This window comes from Balaenoptera physalus, assembly GCF_965194825.1.
Source record: "Balaenoptera physalus genome assembly, chromosome: 7".
NCBI lineage: Eukaryota > Metazoa > Chordata > Mammalia > Artiodactyla > Balaenopteridae > Balaenoptera > Balaenoptera physalus.
In genome coordinates, this window is record NC_138886.1 from 107,885,598 (window position 1) to 107,909,810 (window position 24,213).

The 24,213-nt window shown below is 59.7% G+C and overlaps 2 protein-coding genes across 4 annotated transcripts; both read left to right on the forward strand.

The window, feature by feature from the left end:
- Positions 1 to 1,403: 1,403 nt before the first annotated feature.
- Positions 1,404 to 14,783, forward strand: PDLIM2 (PDZ and LIM domain 2). Its single transcript, XM_082470710.1, is given in 12 exon segments — positions 1,404 to 1,874; positions 1,876 to 2,207; positions 2,209 to 2,234; positions 3,358 to 3,452; positions 4,158 to 4,309; positions 6,333 to 6,402; positions 6,504 to 6,655; positions 6,810 to 6,888; positions 10,993 to 11,081; positions 11,318 to 11,463; positions 13,031 to 13,148; positions 14,200 to 14,783. Coding segments are annotated over 12 exon segments (1,710 nt in total). The 5' UTR covers positions 1,404 to 1,601; the 3' UTR covers positions 14,378 to 14,783.
- A 4,161-nt stretch (positions 14,784 to 18,944) lies between these two features.
- On the forward strand, positions 18,945 to 23,847 carry LOC309664845 (uncharacterized protein C8orf58). 3 transcript variants are annotated; one of them, XM_082470719.1, is made up of 7 exons: positions 18,947 to 19,481; positions 20,611 to 21,119; positions 21,432 to 21,611; positions 21,720 to 21,831; positions 21,960 to 22,072; positions 22,296 to 22,378; positions 22,906 to 23,847. In XM_082470719.1, the coding sequence occupies exons 1-7, from the start codon at positions 19,433 to 19,435 to the stop codon at positions 23,015 to 23,017; spliced, it is 1,158 nt and encodes a 385-aa protein (XP_082326845.1). In that variant the 5' UTR covers positions 18,947 to 19,432; the 3' UTR covers positions 23,018 to 23,847. The 3 variants fall into 3 exon arrangements, with proteins under 3 accessions (XP_082326843.1, XP_082326845.1, XP_082326844.1); XM_082470718.1 differs by having other exon boundaries at positions 18,950 to 19,481; positions 21,432 to 21,572; positions 22,272 to 22,378; XM_082470717.1 differs by having other exon boundaries at positions 18,945 to 19,481; positions 21,432 to 21,831; positions 22,272 to 22,378.
- The last annotated feature ends 366 nt before the right edge of the window (positions 23,848 to 24,213 follow it).

A 24,213-nucleotide genomic window follows, 5' to 3' on the forward strand; every position in this document is an offset into this window, starting at 1 on the left:
CAGGGACATGCCCTGCGGTCGGCTGACTTTGTTGTGAATTTTGTGACTGCACAACCCACAGAGCAGAAATCCTGCCGATGAACCTGCAGATCTTTCTAGAGACTCTCCAAGGCAGAGTCTGAGCAGAAGGAGGTGCAAAACTGAGTCCCTGTTACAAACTGGCAGGATGGGGATGGGCGGCAAGGAAAGGGAAATTAATCCATTTGATCATTCAAACAATATCCCTTCAACAAAATATCATGGAACACTCCAGGAATGGAGCAACAAACCAAACAAAACCCACCCTGCCCTCTGAGGAATGGGGAGCTTTAAAAGGAGGGCAGTGTGTACAACGGGAGGGTGAGCTGTGCGTCATCCCCAGTTTACACAGGGGAAACTGAGACCCAGAGGGGCTGAGGAAATTGCCCGAGGTCACACAGCTGGGAAGAGGCAGACCTGGCATTTGAGGCACCCCACGCCTCCACCCCACCCCCCGCCAGTGGTGCCTGCCCTACCTGAAGCTTCCTGTTCCCTCAGGGACTTCCAGTCTAGTTGGGGAGGCAGAACAGGTGCATCAGGCAAAGAGGCCACACGAGCTGGCCTGGAACTTGTTAGTGGAGAGTGGCTTACACACACCGAGGACAGAGGGTGTGGGAGGCCAGGGACAGGGGACGTAGCTGCGCTGGAGGCGGGCTGGTCCAGGGCATAGGTAGGCGAGAGGTATGGTGAGGGCACACCTTGCAGACAGAACTTGGAGGGAATGACTCACACCTGAGGCAGGCAAGTTACAGCTGTGCCTCCAGGTGGCCTCCCCTGGAAACAGGCCAGCCTGACAGAGAGTAAAGTGGAGACCAGAGGGAGATGGGAGAAGCCGGCTCTGGTGGGCCCTGAGGTCCCCAGGGTGAGGGTTGCCATGTTTGGCTCTGGGGGAACCATTTGCCAGATGGTTCTGAGCTAACACCTGGGGCCTCTCCTTGGCTGTCCTCTCCTGATCCGTAGAGCCGAGGATCCAGGTGGTTGGCAGAGGCCTGGGGGCAGGGGGGACCAGGGCCATTGGTGGTTGTTGGTAGTGGCCGGCCGCAGGCAGGGCAGCCGAAAGGGTGAGGGGAGGGCAGCCAGGGACGGAGCAGGCATCAGCCCGCAAGGGACGTGTGTAGCCCAGGAGGGGGCCCGGTCACTTCCAGCCGGAGTCTCTCTTCATCTCTTCCTGGGCCTGGCATGTCGCCCTGAGTGGAGCAGGCTTGCGGCGCATCTCAAGCAGGGGAGCTCTGCGCAGCCAAAGCGCCGCAGCAGTCCGCGGCCACCGCCCCGCGAGCGCGCTGGCCAGGCAGGAAGGCGGAGGGGCGGCCTCTGGGTTGGGATTTGTGGGTGTCGGGGCTGCATCTGCGCCAGCCTCGGAGCCTGGAGTGGGCGGAGGAGCCGGGCGGGTCGACCGCAGACAGACCCAGCTTGCCCTCCCCTCCCCCTCCCCGGCCCTGGACTGGGGTTGCGGGAGCTCAGGGCCCCTTTGAAGGAGGGCGGGCGCAGGCGGCCTGGGCGAGCTTCGGGGGTCAGCAGGCTCAGCTGTCTGCGAAGTGGGATTCCGGGCCCGTCACCAGATCACCTCCCCTCACCTCGGGAGGATGGGGACACCCCGGGGAGGATGGCCGCAGCCTCTAGGGGGCTCTCGGGAGAGTAGCCCCGGGCCCCCAGGGGGCGCGGGCCAGGTGGCAGCGCCCGGGCTGAGCTGCGCGGAGGAGGCGGCCTCCCTGGCCAGGGGCGGCGGCAGGGGCGGCCCTGGGATCACATGGGCGGAGGCAGGTCCCGGAGGCCCGGGCGGGCTCTCCCCAGAGTCGGGCAGACGGCTGCGGCGGGAACGGCGGCGTCTCCTCGCCTCCCTCCTTCCCTTCCCTTCGTTCCCCAGCCCGGCCGCCCAGCCCGACAGGTGAGCGGGAGCCAGGTGAGCGCGCCCACCTGCGTACGGTCCGCACGGCCGGCGACCTCCCCGGCCCCGGCGCCCTCGCAGCTCTGCGCGCCCGCGGCCGGCTCGGCGGCCGGACCTCTCCTCCGCGCACGGCCGCTCCCCGCAGCCTCGCCTGCGGTCGGCGCCCCCCGCGAGCTGGGCTTTCCCGTCCCGGCTGCTCCTCCTCCAGCCCCCAGCGTGCGCGGGTACTTTGGTCTCGGAGCTCAGAAGGAGCCAGAAGTGGGCGAGCCGGGCCGACGGTCTGGGCACCTCCGGGCGGCCCCCTGAGCGGAGTCCACTGGCCGGCTCAAAGGTCTGGGTATCCAAGGCATCTGCTAGCCGCCAGCGCCGACCTGGGGCCTGCGGGAGGGACAGAGGCTGGGCCTGGGCAAAAGGGGAAGCCGTAGGGCCGGGAAGAGGGCAGACAGCCCCGCTCGCCCGGGCGCCCTCTCCCCAGGCTCCTAAACGCGGGAAGTGGCCCCACTGTGCCTGGTAGACCCGGGCAGCGCTTGTAGTCTGTGGCCCTCTCCAGGGACGGCCTCAGGGTGGGCGCTGGGTAGGGTGGTGGCCCAGCCTGGCACTGCAGCTTCCTGCCTCGGTTGGCTCCTGACTCCAGAGCTAGAGGGTCAGGAAATCCTACAAGGGTCTGGTCTACAGGGACACTCCCTTGCCCAGCGGAGGGGCAGTGGGTGGGAGGCCTGGCTGGGGCCCCAGCTTGCGGGCAGCATCAGTCAGCTCGCCCTGTTGGCCAGCGCCCGGTGGGTGATGGGTGTGCCCTGCTTGGCAGATAAGCCCATCCTTCTTGCCGGAGCTGCTCGGAGGGCAGCAGGCCGCTGGCGGAGGTGGGAAGCCCAGCCTTGCCTACCTGGACCACACGGCCCAGGGCGCGGCAGGCAGCCAGGAGGTCCCTCTGAAGACCCTGGCCTCACGTGGGCTAGCCGCCCCGTCCCCCAGCCAAGTACTTGAGAGTATGTGGTGGTACCACCCCTTTCTGTGCTGTCACCTCTGTTCCCAGAGCGCTGCCCTCCCCCAGAGCGGGGAGGAAGTACCTTGTGCTGTCGGTTTTGGGGACCGGAAACAAGCACTAGGGGGACTTCGCCCTGATGGTGGAGGAGGGGAGAGGGAGGAAATGCTGACATCTACCACCTGCCAGCCCCGCCCGCCCGCCCGCCTGTTCTCAGCAAGCCCCCGTGTAGCACCCCGCCGCTCTGCTGAAGACGGCGCACAGGGGGAACTCTGAGTCCTGACTTCCCAGGGTGGGGGGGAAGTGGAACTGGGGCATGCGGGAGAGGTTAGTCACTTCCTCTACCCACCTCCACCCGCCGCCGCCAGCCCCTGACTGGCTGCTCTGGGGACCTGTCACCCCCTTCTGCCACCTCACAGCGTCCCTTGTGGGGCGAGGGGCCGGCTCCATCCCTCCAACCTTTCTCCCTCAGGTATGGCGCTGACGGTGGACGTGGTGGGACCCGCACCCTGGGGCTTCCGCATCTCGGGCGGCAGGGATTTCCACACGCCTATCATGGTGACCAGGGTAAGGGCTGGTTCCCGGAGACGGGGAGGTCCACCCAAAGTGAGAGTCTGCCCTGTCCGCTTGGTCCTCACGGACACCTTTCTTTTTCTGTTTTGGAGGCAGAGGCCTGCTTCTGGGATTGTTGGCGTGGGCAGGGCTGGGGCCCCGTTGCCATGGGGATGTGGTGGCCACTTCAGAAACAGGCTTCTGGAGAGTGAAAGGGAGCTGGGCCCAATGCAAGGCCTTCTCTTTTCTCCTTGGTCACTAACCCCATACCTGCTGGCAGCCATTTTGGGTGGTTATTAGAACAAGAGCCCCGAGCTCTTGGCAGTTTTCCCCTGACCCAGGCCCAGGCCAGGGAGTGTTCACGCAGAGGGCCTGCGTGCAGGCAGTGCCTGCATGATTTGATTTGCACAGGCAGGGCTCTCTATCCAGAAGTATTTCCAAGCACAATTCTTGAAATTCTGCCATTACACATTCTTTGGGGAGCCCCGTTAGAACGCCAGTGCTGAGGTGGGTGGCGGGGGGCTGCCACTGCAGCTTTTGGAAGGGACTAGCTGATGGGCCGGGTGGACACCGGCAGGCTGGGAGAGAGAGGTTGAAGGGAGATGCAGGCCAGCCTGGTTGAAACCAGCTTCTGTGTTTCTTGGGCAGGACAAGGAAATCCCTTCTTCTCCATCCCTACCTGAGTGTCACCTCAGACTACCTGACCCTCACCCCCTACAGGTAACTGAGCAGGGCAAGGCCGAAGCTGCTGACCTCCGGCCTGGTGACATTATTGTGGCCATCAATGGTGAGAGCGCGAAGAGCATGCTGCATGCCGAGGCCCAGAGCAAGATCCGCCAGAGCCCCTCGCCCCTGAGGCTGCAGCTGGACCGGTAGGCCCTCCACCTCTGCTGGGCCCGCCAGCACTCTTCTGCCTTCTGTCAGCCCACTGCACAGTGGCCGCCCTCACCCCTTGCTCTCAGCTCCAACCTGGCCTTCCTGGGCCCTCACGGCTCATCCGTGAGAAGGTCCCAAGCTCTGGGGCTGCAGCAGGGTGGGCTGAGGGGTGTCCCTGTGCCCAGCTGGGCGTGCAGTCACGGGCAGAGCAGGCTGGCATCAGCCACCTGGACACCCGGGTTTGACTGGTTCCCAGGTGTGCAGGGTACAGGGCGTGGGCATGAAGTGGGTTGAAGAGGGGAAAGGTGTGCCTTAGGCTGGGTCTGCAGGGCCCCTGCCTCCAAGAGGGGAGGGGAGAGCCTTTGTTCAGATCCTGGGGTGGTGAGGAGTTTGGGGGCTCACTCCCCATAGAACCACTCCATTGCTCCCCAAGTTGCCTCTCTGGGCCCTGCTGGTGAAGGCAGATTCCCAGGCTCCTGGGGCTTCAGCCTGGGGGTGGGGGTGGGAACAGGTGGCTCCCTGGGGGTGGGGCATCCCAGTGAGTCACAGGGCAGGAATGCTGGGAGATTCCCCAGCCAGGAGAGCCCTCTGGGCGGGCCTTGAACCTGAGTCAGGTACCTCTGCTCAATGCCCTCTCCTCGCCCCTGCCGCCCTACGTCACTGCAGAAGCTGGCTCCCGTGACGCTCTCGCGGCCCCGGCCCCTTCAGTGACTATTTTGTACCACTCTGGCTCATGAGTGTTTACAGGAGTGGGACCCAGAGGAGGAGGGTAGAGAATAGCTCATGGCATCTGGGAAGGGGACCAAAATCTACAAGAAGCTGCAGAGTGGGGCGGGGGTGGGGCAGGGAGCTGCTGACACCATCACTTCCTCTCGGGTCCCTCCAAGAGGGACCCAGCTCCATCAGAGAGGTGGGCCTGGCCGAGTACCCCCAGGCCTCCAGTTCCACGTTGGGCAGGCCGAGGCTCCCTGTCTCTTCTTTCTTTTAGCCAAACCCCTCCTAACCTCCCCCAGTAACCCACCCCCAGGAGACCTCTCCAGCACTCAAAGCCCCAGGCAGGAAGCAGTGCTCTGGGCGGAGCCAGAGCCCAAGCTCCCCCGCTCTGGACCTAAATTCTCCCCAGGGAGGGAGGCTGAGGCTGCGGCTGGTGTGGCGTGTGGTGACTGAGGTTCCTGCTGACCTCTCTGGAAGCAGTCAGACATCCAGAAACGGTGCAGTGGGACATGGTGGGCTCATCCCTCACCCTCAGCAGCTCCCAGCCCTCCAGTCACTTCCTGTTCGAGGCTTCGGCCAGGTTCCACTGGGCAGGGCTTTGGAGGAGGGGGGGGGTCCCTGGGGAGTTGAGGAGGGGGAGCCTTGGTGATTAGCAGGGGAGCTGGGCCGCCTTGCTCTCTAGGTCCTTCAGCTGCCTGCGTGGCAGGAAGGGGGGCTGGCTCTACCCTCTGGTTTACAGGGGGCGGGGTGGGGGGGAAGACTTCGGAAATCACAGGATGGGATCCTCTCAAAGGCGGAGCTGATGGGGGACAGGCCCCTGGGGAGAGGGGGCAGCTGACCCAGCCATTGTTGGCCTTTAGGAATTTGGGCAACACACTTTCCCTCTCTGGGCTTCAGCTTCTCCAGGGGTGAAAGATAAAGGATTATTTATATACAATCAGCAGTCCAAATCAATCTACAAACTTGATGCTGACCAGCGACAAAGTCTGGATGAAATGCTCCCCCCACCAAAGAAAAAAAAAAGAATAGAAAAGAAAAACCAAAGGCGAGGCGGGGGGAGGGGTGATGATGTGAGGAGCTCTTAAAAAAAATTGAATTTATTGAATTTTTGCTGAAATCATGTCCTTTCTACTTTTTGGTGCTAAATTGTCCTTTCTTTTAAGAAATGATGGTGGTCGTTGAGGATAGTTGTTTGTTGTGAATTTGACAAAGTTAAAAGTTGGCTACCCGATGTCCGAATGTTTTGGACATGTTCCTAATCTTGAGAACCCAGTGACCCTCCGTCTCCCTCTGTCCTCTCCTCAGGCCTCAGGCTGCCTCTCCCGGGCAGACCAACGGGGAAAGCTCCCCCGAAGTGCTGGCCACTAGCTTCCAGGTAGGACGGTGCCTCCTGCTGGGACTCCCCCACCCTGAAGTGATGGGGGGCCCCCTTCCCTGCTCTTCTCGGCCCCGCCTTCCAGGCCCCTCTCTCCGCAGGGCTCCAGGAGGACACACACCGACAGCCAGTCCTCCCTGCGGTCTTCCTGCTCCAGCCAGGCCTCCCTCAGCCCCCGGCCAGGCAGCCCCCTCTCCACCCTGCCCGCCACCAGCCCACAGGCCCCCGCGGGAGAGGTGGTGACCAGCCACAGGTGAGTGCGGCGGGTGGGCCCCCTGGCCACCAGGTCCAAGCCGGCCTCTCAAAGTCTCTGTAGCTGGGTTTAGGGGGCCCTGGGGTCACCTCTGTCTCCCGGGGCAGCCTGGTGGCGGGGCCCTCGGCACACACTGTCCATTTCCCCATTTCAGTTTCCAGAGCCTGGCGTACTCCCCGGAACCCACTACTGCTGACCACTTGTCCTACAGGGGCCGCCCCGGAAGCCGACAGGTGAGGAAACCCGAGGGGAGGAGAGAGCCTCCCGTCCTGGCTGGCTGCTAGTGGTGCCCGTGGGGCTGCGTGCGGCTGGTGCCACCTCGGCAGCCAGCACCACGGTCTCCTAGTAATAGGCACGCTCCTCTCTGGAGCCGGGAGGCCAGAGCTCTGGTGAGGGTCACACCCACTGCACTGGCCCTACCCGTCCCGGCCCAGGTGTCCGTCTACCTCCTACATTCCCACCCGCCGCTGCCTCACCCCTTCCTTCTGGCTTCCTCCCTTCTCAAGTGTTTCTCTTGGGCCGGGACCGAAATAGTTTAGCTGCTGTTGTTGGGATGACTCCCTTTGGCTGTATCTCTTGAACACATTCCTTCCCATTCCAAGCCCCATGCCCGCCCCCAACTCCCATCACCCATTCCCCCTCTTCCTCCTCTGACTCAGCCCCCGAGAACCACCAGAGAACCACCAGCCGGCCTGTGGTTCCGACTCCGGTTGCACTTGGCTTACTCTCTGTCTGCCCCCCCTCCCCTCCCCTTTTCCCCTGGACACCCCTGCCAGGTCCCACTGTCCACTAGTGACAGCCCAACACCCCCTTGGGGGTATGTCTCCTCTCTAAGGGCAGGGGTGGGGAGGTGAGGAGGGAGGCGGCCAAGAGTCCTGGGCCACAACTGCTGGGGGCAGAGTTAGCGGGGGCATGTCCAGCCTTTGGGGTGAAGAGGATGAGGCCCAGCTGCTGGAATCCTACCTCGGGTAGATTCTGCATTCCAGAAAGCAGAGCCTTTGGAGATGACTGGGGGAGGGTGCTAGAAACTGGGGGCTCTGGAGAAGGAAAGAGCAGGGTCCTCTGGGGGCTGCATAGTAGTGGCTCCCTGGTGACCCTCTGTTGGCCTGCCCAGTGACCCTCCAGGAGAGGTGGGCAGAGAGGTGTATGTATTCAGTGAGATCCCGTCTTTAAAGAATTAAAAATGTAGTTGCAGAGATAAGATAAACATGCAAAACAATTTTGGAAAAATTAAGCACTGAGCAGTATGATCTTAATTATAAAAGCAGGAGGCATTCTGGGAGGGGATAGCTGAGTGTGGGCTGGGGTGGCCTGAGAAAGCTTTGTCAGGAACTTTGCTGGATGTCAGAGGCAGGACGGGGTAGGTTTCCGATTAGAGAACGATGAGCTGGGGAGATGCAAGACCTGGCGTGTCGGGGCCTGGGGGCCTTCTCCAGAGAGCTCCGGGCTGAGACCAGCTGGGAATGAGCTTGGTCCACCCTACCCCCCTTCCTCGCAACCGGGGCAAAGGGTAGAGGCGGGTGGGACAGGGAGTGGCTCTTAAACCAGCAGCAGCAACTTGGAAATTGTTAGAAATGCAAGTTCTCAGGCCCCAGCCTAGACTTACTGGATCGGACACAGGGGTGAGGGGCGGGGTGAGGGCACCCATCCCTGTTCTAAGGAGCCCTCAGGGATCTGATGCACGCACAGATTTGAGGACCACCCATGTGGTGTGAAGAGGAGCCCTGAGCCGGGTGGCAGGGAGACCTGGGTTAGTCCCACCTCTACTGTGTCACTTTGGACAAGGCACCCTTCCACTCTCTGGGCCTCAGAGTCAGACCCGATGCTCTGAATTCCCTTCTTTCACCCTGAGGCCCCTGGTCATTCTTTCAGCAAATATTTGTGGAGCAGCTGCTTTGTGTCAGGCACCCTTCTAGGCTTTGGGGATGCATAGGTGGAAAAACAGAGAAATTCCTAACCCCGTGAAGCTTGCATTCTGTTCTACAAATGAGACTGTGGTCAGACGGGGTGGGAGTCACCGGGTCCCACAGCTCCCTCTTGGGAGTCACCGTGCACTTGAGCACCTTTAAAGGCTCTGAAAAGTCCTGCCTGTGAGGAAGAAAGATGTTTAATTTTTAAATTTCCTGAACTTACTTAACTGCAGAATTTCTCCGGGGATCCCCCTGCCAATCGCTTATTAACAGCCCCCTAACACATTTTGAGAGGGGTTGGCTGGAGACAGCTCTCGATGGACAGGTGAGCAGCTTTTCTGGACCTAGAGATGAAAGGTCGCTTCTGTGAAGGCAGGTGTCACCTACAGGTGACTGGGAGGGAGGTGGGGAGAGGAAAAGTGAAGCTGCTCCAGCTAAGGGCGTTGGGCTCCTCTCCACCGGGGTGAGGTGCTCTGGCAGGAGAAAGGTGGCAGAGGTGACTACAGATGAGGTGCCCCTGCCCCAGGCTCTTGTGGCCATGGCTTTGCTGCTGGCTCCTGAGCTGGCTGAGGCTGCGCTGGGCCCAGGGCAAAGGACATCTACAGACCTTACAGAGACTGGAAGTTGCCCCCTCTGGAGAGGCACACACTTGGGTGAGCAGATGTAAAGTGAAAACAACCCCTGTCCTTCTGGCCGGCATGAGGACATGGCCTGAGAAGAGAGTCAGGGCGGATTTCAGCCCTCTCTCCCTGCTGACCGGTGCCCCCATGCAGGGCACACGCTGGTCTGTCTAGGGCAGCGAGATGGGACATCGTTCTTGAGTACCTGGTGCCAGTTGTCCTTCCTGAGTTGGCCGCATGGCAGCAGCTGGGCACCCAGGAGCCTAGGCATGGACTCCCAGCCCTGGCTCCCACTCCCCAGGTGGCTTGGATTGGCCACTTTGCCCTTCTGACCCTTAATCCCCTTACCTGTAGAAGCCCAAGAACAGAAGAAGAATGCAGGCTAGTGCAAGAGGGCCAGTGGGGTGAGGGTCTAGGGCTTTTTTTCTTTTTTTTTTTTAATTTTATTTTATTTTATTTATTTATTTGTTGTCTGTGTTGGGTCTTCGTTTCTGTGCGAGGGCTTTCTCTAGTTGCGGCAAGCGGGGGCCACTTCATCGCGGTGCGCGGGCCTTACACTATTGCGGCCTCTCTTGTTGCGGAGCACAGGCTCCAGACGCGCAGGCTCAGTAATTGTGGCTCATGGGCCCAGTTGCTCTGTGGCATGTGGGATCTTCCCAGACCAGGGCTCGAACCCGTGTCCCCTGCATTGGCAGGCAGATTCTCAACCACTGCGCCACCAGGGAAGGCCTAGGGCTTTGTTTTTTAATTAAAAGAAAAATTTTTTAAACTTTTAAAATTAATTTATGGCATGTGGGATCTTAGTTCCCTGACCAGAGATCGAACCCTTGCCCCCTGCAGTGGAAGCATGGAGTCCCAACCACTGGACCGCCGGGGAAGTCCCTAGGGCTGTATTTTTAGCACTCTGAAGTTTCTGTTTTCAGGTTAAGAAGTCATGCAGCTTTTCTACTTGACCCCATAATTCATCCCCAACTTTGAACTTTAAAATCGAGGGCATTTTCCTTTCCAGGAGACCATGCCCTCAGCCTGGTGCACCTTGGCCGGCCTAGTCGTCTCTGAGGCTGTCCTTTCCATTGGTGTTGGCCACGGAGAGGGAGCAGAGTAGGGGAGGGTGCAGAGTGCAGGCCGGAAAACAGGGAGACTGAAGGCAAGATCTCCAGGTAGAGAGCAGGTGTAGGAGCCCAAGAGGGACAGCACACCTTGAGCGGGGGGCTCTGCTCTGGGGACCCGGCTCCCCAAGGCTTTGTGGGCCAGGACCAGACCTTCCAGGGCAGCCGGGAGAGGCTGGTGAGCCCAGACCCTGGCCGTTTCAGAGGAAGGACCAGAGGGTGTAGGAGACAGGACTTTTGTGCGGCCTGAGCCCTGACTCCAAGAGGGGTCTTGGCCCTTTATGTTTCCTGTTCCTCACTGCAAAAGGGTCAGCTTACTTTCTCTCCGCTTGTTCTGCCTGCCAGGCCCCAGTGTGCAACATCTTTGCAAACGCATCATGTGAGATGGCAGAGGAACAGCCACGGTGGCCCCGCACACTCATCTTCATCCTGCCCCTTGCCCAGTCCCCTTAGGGCAGCAGGCTCACCCTTCTAGAGCTGGGCGCTGGCCTCCCTCCCCTCGGGGACCCAGCAGGAGCAGCTGCTGGCGGCTGCTGACCCCCGGTTCTGCGAGCTGGTTGGGTGGGGCTGCTGGTCAGCAAGGGCCGGGGGCCCCCTGGTGGTGGGCCTGGGGAACAGCTGGGTTCGGCTGCCCAGATGGGTGTGCTGGCCCCAGGCCCGGCCGCTGACTCCTCCCCTGGTGCCTCTCCTTCCCGCAGGCCGGCCTGGGCCCCGCTGGCGACTCGGCTGTGCTGGTGCTGCCGCCACCGCCTTCCCCAGGTCCCCGTTCCTCCAGCCCTAGGCTCAGGTACCAGTGAGTTCTGGAGGGTGGGGTGGGATCTTGGAGGGCCTGGGAGGGGCAGGAGACAGACAGGCTTCCCAGAGAGGGATGGGGGGGGTCCCCCCTCCCTAAGCCCCGTCCGCTTTCCTCTGGCCCCCAGAATCCTTTTTCCCCCCCGGGACACTCTTTCTCTGTCCTCATGCTCGTCCCAACCCCTGGGAACGGGGCCCTCACTCCTGGCTGCCTCCTTCTCATCCCTGCAGTGTGGCCTCGGAAGGGGAAAGCCACCTCCTGAGAGAGGACTCAGAAGTCTTCAAGATGCTGCAGGAAAATCGCGAGGCACGGGTGGCCCCCCGGCAGTCCAGCTCTTTTCGGCTCTTGCAGGAAGCCCTGGAGGCTGAGGAGAGAGGTGAGCCCCCGGGGGGCTCGGGTAGGAGAAGGATGTTCCCCCAGGACACCCTGGACCCCCGACCGGGCATGTTATTAAATTAGTTATTTGTTAAGTGCTCATCACGGGAGTGGGCTCTGACTCGTAGAAGCCACAGCCCCTGCGCTACAGGAGCTTACGGTCTGGTAGGAGTTACTGGGGTGCAACCCAGAGGTGCTGGCTGGCATCAGGGGAAGTGCCAAGGGAATGATGAATGTGGGTTGTGGGGCCTGGGTCTCCAAGGACAGCTTCATGGAGGAAGAAGAGTCTGACTTGGCCCTTGAAGAAAGATCAGGACTTTCACAAACGGCCTTAAGATGGGGGCCGGGAGCAGTGTGGAATGTGGAGGCTGGAGCCGCAGGGCTCTGGGGTGGGACTGACAGGACACTGGGGTCTGGCTGCACGGACGGTGGCCACGGAGGTTAAGTCCTGGCTGCGAGGCCTCGCATGCCAGGCCCGAGGAGCGTCCCAACCCAGGAGGGCCAGTTAAATAACTCCAGGTGGTGTGTGAGGTGCCGAAGTGAGCAGCAGAGATACAGGCTTCTGCCAGCCGTTCAGTTGTTCATTCGAGATGTTTACCGAGTCGTGTGATGGACCAGTCATGTGCTGTGTGGAGATCGAAGGCAGTCAGGACCCACGTCTGCCCCGCCAGGAACCCTGTTTATTGGGCAGACTGGCTGCCCAGCTCCCCAGGAAGTGGACCGTGCCGCAGGAGTTCGTGTGGGTGCATGGGGAGTGGGGGTGAGGGGGGCACTGCCGTGGTCCAGGGGAGAGATGAGGAAGGCCTGGCCTGGGCAGTGGTATCAGGGAGAGAAAGGATGGGACAGTCAGAAGTATTTGACTGGCACAATCACTGGTACCTGGGGGCTGGTTCCAACTCTGATGTTTCGGAGACAAGGTGAGAAGGTTTGGAGCAAAGCTTGTCCATCACTACCCTGAGGCCTCAGCAGGCCCTGGGAGGGGGCACGGGGAGAGGCGGAAGGGTGGGGTGAGGGCAGCGCAGACAGATGGTGACTTCACCCCTGGAGTCACGGGGTCCTCGGCTGCAGATGAGGACCATACCTGTCTGATAGCATCCGTGCTTCATCTTAGCGTTGTTCTAAGGCTCAGGCACAATAATGCATGTGAAAGCCCTTTGAAAACTGTATAGAGTTGCTGTGGTACTGTTATTATCTATTATTACCATCTCTTAATATCATCATCACTGGGTCAGGAGAGAGGAAATGCCTGCTTGGCCTGACGTGTCAGACACCGAGCAGACACTGCTCAGGCTGCCTTAGCTTGGGCTAACTCAGCCTTGAACATGCTCCCTGCCCTTGACCAACCTCAGCCAAGGATCTGGGGTGATCACTTCCTTCCCCCATGACCCCCTCTCATACCCAGGCTTACTTTAGAGGTCCGCTTGTAAGTGCCCCTTTGACAAGAGTCTCTTTGGAGCTGTGTTGGAGGAGGTGGAGTGGGCATCAAAAATACAGCCTGATGGCACTGCTGTGGACGAGCTCTGATGTGTCTGTCTGTCCTCACCACCCTCATCCCCCGCCCCCCACAGGTGGCACACCTGCCTTCCTGCCCAGCTCGCTGAGCCCCCAGTCCTCCCGGCCCACTTCCAGGGCCCTGGCCACCCCACCCAAGCTCCACACGTGTGAGAAGTGCAGCACCAGCATCGCGTGAGTGCTGGCGGCCTGGGGGGCAGGGCACACCCTGCAGGGTGGGGGACGGGGTCCAGGACGCTCTCAGGAGGGGCCTGCATGGACCCACTAGCCAGGGACCCTGCGGGGAGCATTGCTACAGTGGATCTGTGATGGGCTCAGGGGTCACTTCAGCCTTCTTAGGATGCCTGCACTGGCTTTTTCCTGCTTTCTCTCGTCTTCCTTGATTTCTTTCCCCACCTCCCTGGAGGAGGAAGAAATGCTACTGCTTTCAATTTCTCTCCAACAATCTCAAAGCCTCTGCAGATCTGCCTCTGGATGAGGTGCCTCCTCTTGGAAACTCTTGCTGTTACTTCCTCCTCCCCCTCTTTGGAATGGGATGCGTTTTCCAGAGGTAGGCCCATTTTTCTCATTATAATGCAGCCACATTCTCTGGAAAATTGAACCCTGCCCCCCCAGATAAATTTCTTCTGTGCACAGTGGTGAGGGTCAGATGACTCACTTTAGGCAAATCCCTAGCCTCCGTGGGCCTCCGTGTGTCATCTGCAGAACACGACACTGCCCAGCCCTGCTGTGCAGGCCCAAGGAGGGGGTCCTATACGGTGTTTCTCAAGATCAGCAGCTGGGCCTCTGAGGGATTTCGGGCCCACACCCCCAGAGTTCCCTCTTCAGGAGGTCCCTAGCCCCAGAGTTTCCATTTCCAGTTCATCCCCAGGTGATGTGATGCTGTGGGTCCTGGCGCTGGGACCGCATTTTGAGAATCACTGCTCTATTAACAATCCAGAAGATTCAGGATGGTGCTTGTCTGCCTTTGTGTGGGGGAGGAATGACTTTTTAAAAATTGGGGTTCCGGGGGTGTGGGCTGTTTGTTTGTTGAACGGAGATTCCTGAGGGCAGGCCTGGGGAGTCAAGTGACAGATTTTGGGGCCTTACCGGGTCCTGACTCTGGGCTGGAAACTAGGCTCCCTGAGAATGGGAATGGTGGCATCGTGCCTGGGGCGCCTGCCCCTCCCTCCTCTCCCCCACAAGGCTAATGGCTCTCTCCTCCCTGTGCCCCGCCCCCCCCCAGGAACCAGGCCGTGCGTATCCAGGAGGGGCGGTACCGCCATCCGGGCTGCTACGCCTGCGCCGACTGCGGGCTGAACCTGAAGATGCGAGGGCACTTCTGGGTGGGGGACGAGCTGTACTGCGAGAAGCACGCCCGCCAGCGCTACTCCGCACCGCGCACCGTCAACTCCCAGGCCTGAGCGCCCGGCTGCGCTCTCAGACCGCCCTCCACCCTGCGGGCACCTCCGCACCGGGGCCGCGCCAATATCAAGTTGGCCTGGAATAGGCGATGGGGGCTGGTGAGGCGCCTTCCTCCTCGCTGAGTGAGGCCGGAGGCTGGGACCTGCCTGTGCTGTGGGTGAGGGCAGCCTCACCTTCCCAGGTCTCTGCTGGATACTCTCGCGTCCCCCTGCTGGACAGGCTCTGCATCAGAGTGCGAAGTGGGTGCTGCCTTGGACACCTTTGTGTACCAGGGGTTAAGCAGGCTGGGACATGGGAGATAAGTATCTGGAAGGAGAGGGCTGGGCCAGAGGCTACAGGTATTGACTGTGTAAAGTTTTCAACATACGAGCTCTATAAATATATACTGTACGTGGACAAAATAAAGTAGGTGCCCCTCTTTTCTCTCCTTCCCTGCCCCAGCCCCTGGGGATGAGCTTCTTCCTACCACTGGGTGGAGAGTCTTCCTACATACAATTTTTCTCCCCTCTTATTTCCGCCTCCCTCAAACCTCCACCCTACCAGATGCTTCGCCACGTGACACTCCCGACTGAAGACACCCGCTCCTGTTAGTGGAGGGTCGTGCTCTTCCTGGACCCTCTTTTAAAGATGTGTGTTTTATTGGGATGATCCTTGGTAGAGGAATGAGTTTCTCACTGGGAGCCGGAGAGGGGAAGGGATGCTAGAGGGCTAGCAGCAAACAGGAAGCAGGCCCTGAGACTCCTTCTGCCCAGGCCCGTCTCCGTGAGACGGTATCTGCGCTGGCGCTCTGTGCCCCTCGCTCTACTTGGTATGGAGGCTGCTTGACTTGCTGACGCACCCAGAGGAGCTCAGTGGGCCAGAGAGGGGGCAACATCTAAAGAACCTCCTGCGCTTGCCCGAGGCTGTCTGCACCCGTTTGAGAAAGCTTATCCCCAGGAGTAACCTTGGACAGCGCTGTGAGTTAGCTTTGCCTGGGAGGGACAACCCTGCAGCGCTCCTACCCTGAGGACCACCACCCTCCAAGCCAGGGTTGGTCTGCCTGCCCTTCCCCGGGAGCCCCAGCTGGCTTCCCTGGTGGTTGATTTGAAAGCTGCTGCTAGGCTTGCCTGCCCTGGGGGTATATTGAGTCAGGCAGGGGGCAGTGGTCCTCTGCCAGATTTTTGGCTTGATTCACCCATCACTCCCAGTCCTAATCCCAGAGGACACTTCAGAAAGGTGCATGGGTGCTGCTGGGTGCTCTAGACCTGAGTGGGCTTTATCGCCCACTCAGCCTGAGGGAAAAGATCAAAGCTGGGCTTCAGAGGGTGCTTTGTGCTATCTGGCTCTTTTGGGAAGGAATCTTGGCAGAGACTGTGTGTATTGCGTCCCCAGGCACCTTGATGTAATTTACACCTTGCTATAATTGTCTCACCTTTTGCCTGGATGGCTGTCTTTATTTTCATAGGAAAGATCAAGGCTGTCTGCGACTCAGGAGTTGTCAGGCCAGAACTGTCTGGTCCCAAGTGGGACGGGCTCCTTGGCGCCACCTAGTGTCAGGTGTAGCCCTTGGCGGGGAGAATGCTCACAGAAGGGGATTCACTCCTCTGTAAATTCTCAGGTCCTGGCACAGTGGGAGTACAGAGATAGAGCACTTTTCTGGCTTTCCTAAAGATAATAGTCAAGTGGCAGCGACTGAGGTGGCATGAATGAAATAATGTTACACGGTAGTGAGTGTAAAGAACTCGTGCGGGACAGGAGCGCCCTGAGAGTTCAGAGCAGGGGCCGTGGGTGTGAGAGGAAGAACAGGACACAAACATATGGAGGAGAGAAATGCAGAGTGAGGGGGTGAGTGCAAGTGGCATGATCAGTTTAGGGCAGCGGCTGAACGCGACACTGAGATAAGATTGGAAAGGAAGATGGGAGCCTTGAATGTTGTAAGATACGGTTTGAATTTCTCCTTGAGGCTCTGGGGACACTGAAAAATTTTCAGCAGGGAAGTGACAAGTTGGAAAAGGGTGTGTTAGAATCTTAATATGGTCAGATCCTCGCCTGTAACAAACCATGCTGGGCTAGCAGTGCTCTAAGTAATGGAGAACAAAGAGAGAGTGGAGGCCCATGGGAAATGGGTAGGCCAGTGAGTTGTTGAATGCCTTTCGAAGACTGGACGGGGGTTCAAGCTAAAATCCACCTCTCTGTGTCAGCCAGCTCTCCTCCCCGGGGCCAGAGGGTTTCAGCATCAGAGCTCTCTGCAGCCACACAACTAGCCCGAGCTTGGGGGCGAACTTCTTCAGAAGATGGAGTTATTAGTCCATCTCATTTGTCAGCAGAGAAGGTTGGGGGCAGCCTTTGGTCTCTGCCCAGCTGTGTACACCCACCCCCTTTGACCCAGACGTGCTGGGGTGGGGAGGGGGCACCGCCCAATCATGCGGCTGTTATTTGTCCAGTGTTGTGCCCTCTTTACTTTTTCTTCATTTTGGGGAATAACTTCAGAAATGATGACAGATTCGAGTTAGAAGTGACCTGAGAGAGCATCTGATACAGCCTATTGGAGATGAGAAAATGACTTACCCAAAGTGACACCAATAGATAATTCTAAAGTGCTTTAAACTCCAATCCTCATCATTCTGAAGTAGGTACTGTTGTCATCCTTGTTGTATAGATGAAGAAAGCAACGACAGGGAGGATACGTCGCTGGTCTAAGAGCTCCTAGCAGTGAGGGCAGGGGGCAAAGGATGAGCCAGGAGCCTGACTCCTGGGTTTCTGGTTTGCCCTGGGGTGCTCTTGCCCTTCCCTTCCAGGCCATAAGGGAGGTCCCCACAGCTTCCAGCCATCTCTAATCTGGCAGGAGCTGCCCTAGGCTCTTGGCTTTGCCCTTCCTCACACAGGGCCTAGCTCAGTGCTGAGCTGGCAGGAAACGCGCTTCCTGAAGCTGGGATTTCCCCATGGAGGCTGGGAGGCATCGAGCATCTCTGGCCTCAGCCTGAAGGATGACTCTGCTGGGCTACCACGCGTCTCAGGAACTCACGGTAGCTGCTCGCCCCTCAGGTGGGCAGCGAGGGGGTGCCTGTGCTGCCCCTCGCATTCCTTGAAACATCACTCAAAGGGAGATGATTCTCCTCTGGTAGAAGGTGGGGTGAAGGAGAAACAGCCCTCTGGGTGGTGAAGGCCTGGCCCAGCTCTGGGCCTGGGGCTGCCACAGTCAGGGCAGCAGAAGGCAGATGGGAAGGCAGCATGTTGGCCCCCAACTGCGAGGGATCCCAGCCGCCCTGAAGATTCTGGTATATCTGCATGGAGAGGGGAGAATGGCCTGGAGGAGAGTGTGCCTAGTGTGTGTGTGTGTGTGAGTGTGTGCGTGCGTGTGTGTGTGTGTGTGTGTGTTCTGTGTGTGGTTTGAGCCCACACAGAGCCTCGTGCTGAGACACTGCATTCCTGCTGGCTGGGCTTCCTGCTCCAGATGCATTCCTGCCCCAGTGTCACCACGGAGACTGCTTGGAATCTGGCCCTACATTCTCCAAATTCAGGACAAGATCTGGCAAAGGTTCCCTCCCTTTACCTCCCCATCCTCTGACTTTGGAGGGAGGAAGCCACCTGATGGCCAGCCCTCCTCCTCTCCTCCCCAGGGAGGCCTGGCGTGGGATCTTCACGGGCTGTTGGACTTGGGTAAAGCAGTTCCCCCAGGCCCAGGTTTCCCTCTCTGTACCTGGGAAAGAGGAAGGGGGGGGTGGTGCTTTCCAGGAGGATAGGGTTGGGAGCGGGCAACCCAGAGAACCCAAAGCTAGCAGGGAAGAGGTTGGCCTGAAAAATCAAGGTGTTAAGAGAGGCTCTCATTCTTCCCCAGGCTTAGCTGTAGGCCTGTTTCCCAGAAGCTAGAATGTTGTAGTTCGTGACTCTGATTGCTGACGGCTCCTGCGTAGGGTGCTGGCAGAAGGGAAGGAGGGAGCAGGAGGTGGGCAGACTGTCTTCTCCCTCCCAGTTAATAACCACTTACTCCCAACGCCTCCAGCTCCAGCTCCGGCACCCTCCCCCAGAGGCTCAGGTGCAAGTTTGCACGTCCGCCACCTCCCTTATCTCCCTCTAGGGAATTTAGGTCCTGCTGGGATTTTTCCAGCCTGGTGGTCGCCTTCCTCAGGAGGCTGAGGTTTCCTTAGAGGCCACCATCCCATCTGGCCACCAGGCTGTCTCACCGTCAGTGTCTGCCTGGGCTCCCAGCCCCCTTTCAGGGTGGTTGGGGGGTGGAATCCCACGGACCCAAAGAGTTTGGGGGCGGGGACCGGAGAGCATTTACACTTCCAGAACCTCAGGCTTGCCCTCCTGTCCCCCCTGTTTCACTTCCCCGGATCCTGAAGCCCCCTCCCCCCGCACCAGCCCCCAGCTTTAGGGTACCCGAGTGAGGAAGAGATGTGGGACGAGGAGGGGGTTCAGATCTAGCCCAGAACCCAAGGCGCTCTGCAGTTGTTGGAAAGGATCTTCCTGTGCCGGGAATCACTTCCCCTTTTGACCGCGCCAGGTTTCTGAGTGGCTGAGTGACTTGCCCCAAGGCACACAGCTGGGAGCGCGGGTACGCCGGTGTCCAGGTCCGCTCTCTTCCCTCCGCCTGCACGTGCGGCTCCATTTCCTTCCGCGCTCGCGTCCGGTCGCCGCCGCCCCCCATCCCCGCCCGGGTTCATTTCGGCGGCAGGAAGACAGACCCCGCTTGGAAACCGAGGGCGGGGTGACCCCGCGCCACGGACCAGACGGCGTCTCCGGGCAGGGCTCCCCGCTCCACGTCCGGGGCCGGCCGTGCGGGGCCGCCGGGGTCCGAAGGACGGCAGATCGGGGCCCGCGCCCCGCCGGCACTGGGGGCGGGGCGGGTTGGGGGGGACCAGGCCCCGCCCCCGCGGCCCCTCTCGGAGCGCCCGCACACCTGCGCACCCCTCCCGCCGTCCCTCCCCCATCCCCGCTGGGAGTGTCCGGGGGCCTCGCCTAGCCAGGTCCGGACGCGCACCCGACAGCGGCGCGGGGACGCCGGCCGGGATCGCTCCGTCCGGCTGCAGCGGCCACGGCCGGGGCGCCTTGTCGGGGCCGGGATTGGGGCCATGCTGGGCCGGCGGCGCGTCTTCGCCGTGGAGCCGCTGGGCGGCCGGGGTGAGTCGCCCACCCCGGGGCCGGCTGGGACCTTTGGCCTGGAGCCGACTCCCGCGCCCGGGCCCCTGTCTGCACTCCCCGCCCCACACAGCACAGCTCGCCCGACCTCGCTGCGCCCTCCTCGCCTCTTCCCTTAGGAAGGGCCGGGGGATCGCGCTTTGCCCGTTGGAGACCCTCTGGCTTCTGGCGTTGAACCGACCGCACCTCCATCCCATTTCCTCCGGGTCCACTTCCCTCTAATTCCCGATCTGGATCCTCCTCTGACCGGCCCCTGCCCCAGCCCGCAGTTGCGAAAAGCTCTCTCAGCGGCGGCGGACCCCTTTCCAAAGGAGCCGCGCAGGGGTGGACTTCCTGGTCGACTTCCTTGCCCAGAGGGGCCTGGTTTGGCATCCCATTCCAGCTCTCCCGCGTGGCGGGCAGGGAGACGAAGGCGGCCCTCCATCGTCTCCAGCCTCCGTTTCTGCATCCTTACAATCGGGGCACCCAGATCGCGGGAGAGCCTGGCACAGGCCAGGAGAGCTGTAGGAGAGGACAGCGAATGGGCGATCACGCTGCTTCTCCTCCTGCCCGCCTGGTTCCCTTTCTTCCGTTTAAATTTTTCCTTTTCAACTCTCCAAAACCTTCTGTTTCTCACTTAAAAGAAAGAAAGTCCAAAATGTTTATAGCTATTGTTATTTTTACTACCCACTCCCCCCAGGAATTCCAGGATGGACTTCCTTTTGCATCCTGCTGCCAGTTTGGGCCCAGGCTTCTCTCTTTGCGCCCTTCCCCCTGAGGCTGGGGCACAGTCATACTTCCCCATGGGGAGCAGTTGAAGAGGCTACCGCTCCCCAGTTACGGCTCAGAGGTCTTAGGCCAATCTCAGGGGCTGGAGCACGAGGGCTCCCTGGAAGAAAAAGTGCTCGCCCCTCAAAGGCAGATATCACTAACAATTACTTTTGTAAAGGGAACCCCATTCTACCATCTCCCAGCCAGGGTTGGAGAGAGACCTGGGCGGGGCTGTGGCCAACCAGTCTCCTCCTGTCACCTCTGGCCCAGGACACTCCTCCTCAGGGAATGTCGCCAGCTGCCAGGAATGCCGGGGGTGTTGGGGCAGCCTGCCCAGCCTGATGACTGACTCTCCTTGCAGATGGGGCTGGCGAGGACCTGGCACGTGGTTGTGTAGCGCCTGGAGTCACCAGCACCTACAGACGGATCCCGGATGCCGCTCCAGGGTGGTCGGCAGAGTCCTGCAAGGGGCATGGCAGGCTGACAGCACCCGGGAGGCAGGTGCCGCTTCTCAAACTGGCCTCCCAGGACTCAGGAGTGGAGATGGCGGTTGGGGACAGCTCCCTAGCCACCTCACCGGGCCTTTCTCAAGACTCTCTGAACTTTGAGCCCATGCGGAGCGCTGATCCCCTGGCCCTTGGTGCCATGGAGCCTCCTGCCCACCTAAGCCGGCTTCTAGCCAGCCGTAAGCTGGAGCAGGTGCTGGAGCGGTCCCGCCAGCTCCCGACTTCCTCTGCTAGCTTGTCACACTACCGCTCCCCAAAGCCGCCAAGCAACCCTGAGTGTGAAATGCCCCTTTTTGGAGCAGGAGGACAGGAGGCCACCGAGGCAGAGAGTGACCTAGAGGCAGGCCTGGAAGAAGCAGAGGTGGTGAGTGCCAACTCTCAAGCGTGGGATGGAGATGTCCCCGCCCCCCAACTTCTTCTCCCTGGAGCTCTCTCGGGGTGGGGCTTTCCTTACCCCTCATTGATGGGTTGTGTGAGAACGTCTTGCCTCACCCCGCCCCCAGCTGTGTGGAGGTGGCCAGGTCCGGGGCCTGCCTGGCACTTTGCCTGGCTGGGCACTGGGAGGCCAGCTGGGTGTGCGTCCCTCCTCTCACTCGTCCTGCCCCCATCTGCTGGCCCCTTAGGGTGGGAGTCTGGTTGAGTTCAGAATTCTCCCCTACCTCACTATGTCCCACAGGTGGGGGGCTTGGGGCCTGAAGCCTGGGCCTGCCTCCCAGGGCAGGGTCTTCGCTACCTGGAACACCTGTGCCTGGTGCTGGAGCAGATGGCGAGGCTGCAGCAGCTCTGCCTGCAGCTGCAGACTCGGAGGGGCCCTGGGGTGAGTGAGCTGTGGGCAGTCGGGCCAGCGGGCAGGCAGGTGAGTGGGGGATGCAGAGGATGGGGGGGACCCCTGGAACCAGGACTCCCTTCAGAACAGCCTCAGCGCTCTAGCCAGGCCCTGAAAGCCCGTCTCTCCTGTGCACAGGATCCTAAAGAGGAGGAGAAGCCGGCCCTGGCGCCTTCACCTCCACCCTCTCACGCCCCGGGCAGTGAGGTACACGGGCAGTGGGAGCGGCTCAGCCAGACAGAGGAGACAGGTGAGGCGCAATTGTGTCTCTGTCTGTATCTTGCCTGCCCAGGGCCCCACAGGCAGACCCCCTGAGCTCTGGGCTTGACGAGTGCCTTCCTGTTCCCGGCCTTGGGTAACTGGATTCTCTTTCCGAAGGAGCAAGGACAGCTTCCGCCCCAAAGGTAGGGGTGCCCAGCGCCAGCCCTTCCAGGCTGTCAGAGGCCCCGGCAGAGCCAGCTCACACCTTTCCATCCTCCCAGGGACACAGGGTAGGTGAGGGATGTACGTGGGGGCAGGTGACAGGATGCGCTGGAGGTCGGGGGTGGTTGGGATGTGTGCTAGAAAATAAGAGGATTCCTGTTTGGAACAGGTGACTTGTCCTGGCTGTGGTGACAGCTATCTCTGGGAGCTTGGTCAGGGGTATGTTTTGGGGAGGGGCCCTGGGTGACCCTCTCACCCTCTGCTCAGCGGGATCTCTCCCACTGGAACAAGGTCAAGGTCCTGCTCAACCGGATCCGGTGGAGGAGCCCTCGACCTGCTGAACCCGCTGCCCCTTGTGATGGCTCTGCCCCCAGGTGAGTCCTGTGGCCCAGCCCAGGGCAGAGGGAGGAGCCTGATAAGCTAGGATGCCAAGATTGTGCTGCCAGTTGTTATCTTCGTCCCTGCAAAATTTGAGAGACGTAGTCTTGGAGAGGGTGCTGGAAGAAACAGAAAGTAGTTAAAGCAGCCCATTTATGGATGAGGAGGCTGAGGACTGGGCTGGGGAGGGAAGTCATTTTCCCGAGGCCACATGGTGAGTCAGTGGCAGAGCCAGGACCAAAAGCTGGGAAATCCTCACATAAGCCCAGCAAGCCCTCACCCCTCAAAGCTGAAACTTAGGTCACCTCCCTGGGTTTCCCCAGGAAAGCAAGGTAGGGCATACAGGATGCCACAGTGGATGCTGGGGGTTGTGGGGGTAGGGGTCTATACTGAATAATTCTCCAAGGGGGATTATCCCTGTCAATTAATATCCCCAGGCCTCCCACAATGCTTGGTCAACTCTGGGGCCATCGTTACCTTTGTTTCTTCCTCCTAGCCTAGTGCCTCCTTTCTTTCTCCATAGGATTGCATCAAGGGACCTCCCTGAAAGGCCTGCAGGCCAAACCCTCCAGAAGACCTTTATGCCATCATTAGTGGTTAAGAAGCAACGAGCAAAAAACGTTACTGTATGCTGAGACTTCCTGGTGCAGGGATGTAACCCCAGCTCGGGGGGAGTGCAGTGAAGTCTTCTTCCTCGCCCTCTGCCCTGTTGCTGCTTCTGGGCACTGCCAGGAAAAGCTGTTGATGCTCAGTTTTCTCTCTGAGGCGAGGGCTGAGTCTTTCTCCTCTGAGCAGCCAAGGAACCCTGGGTCCCTGAGAGGCCCCAAGGTGCAGCAGCTCTCGGGCTCCTCCCTGGTCGCCAGAAATCCCTGGGCTTAGGCAATGTGAACTTACTGATTCATCTGGCGTCCATGGAGTGTGTTTGGCGTGGTGATCTGTCGGGGCCCAACGTGTCGCTGGGGACTGTGGGACTGTCAGTGCTGTGAACTGGCTGGATCCAAACATCTCTCTGGAATCATGCACTCAAAGAGTCAGTCTTCAGGGTGAGGTAACTGCAGAACGATGGACTTGACCTTCACTCCTGAGCGGGCAGTTACTGATCTGGAGTCCTCCCTTCCTCCTCATGCTTGCATGGGCAGCCCCAGGACAGAGAAGGGTTGCTCTCTTGGCTGCCTCTGCACTGAATCTTGCCTGAAGACCGTACCAGGGATGGGAGTCAAGGACAACATGGGGAACAGCAGAGTAATCTTCAAGGTCTATTCTCAGCTGCTTTACTCCTTACTAGCCTTTCCGCATCACAGCTGAAACCAGAGGCCCATACTAGCTTTTAGACCTTGACAAAAATCCCTTAACTTTTCTGAGCCATAGCTTCCCACTTAATCTCCCAAATGGTATAATGATGCCTGTCCTACCTACCTCACAGGCTTGTTTTGAGGGTAAAGTGAGATTAAACTGTCTCAAAGTGCTTGGTGAATGTTAAATGAATAGGAAAGGGTGTTGGAAGGAGGCTAGACTGGAGGGTGATGGGAAGGTCAGAGGGTAAGGGGGAACTGGGATTGCTAATGGGGACTAAAATGGCCAGTGATTAGCGGCAAGACTTTGAGCAAGTCATTTCATTGAAGTCTCTCAGGTTTCATAGCTGAGAATTAGGACACTAATTCCTGACCTCCTTATCCCCCAAGGGTGGATGTGAGGACTAAAGGAAATGACTGTGAGAACTCTTTGTAAATGTATACCTAAATATTGTGGAGGTTTATCTTACTACCTAGCCTATTAGGTTCCTAGCTCTTTGTTAATTGAGAAAGGGGGAAAGTTTAGTCTCCTGCAGGTA

What these genes read in the sequence shown, in the direction of transcription:
- LOC309664845 (XM_082470717.1), top strand. Translation starts at nt 19,433, where the DNA reads ATGCTGGGCCGGCGGCGCGTCTTCGCCGTGGAGCCGCTGGGCGGCCGG. An exon ending in CAGCCAGACAGAGGAGACAG is followed by an intron (nt 21,832 to 21,959) that starts GTGAGGCGCAAT and finishes CTCTTTCCGAAG; the next exon opens with GAGCAAGGACAGCTTCCGCC. An exon ending in CATCCTCCCAGGGACACAGG is followed by an intron (nt 22,073 to 22,271) that starts GTAGGTGAGGGA and finishes CCCTCTGCTCAG; the next exon opens with CGGGATCTCTCCCACTGGAA.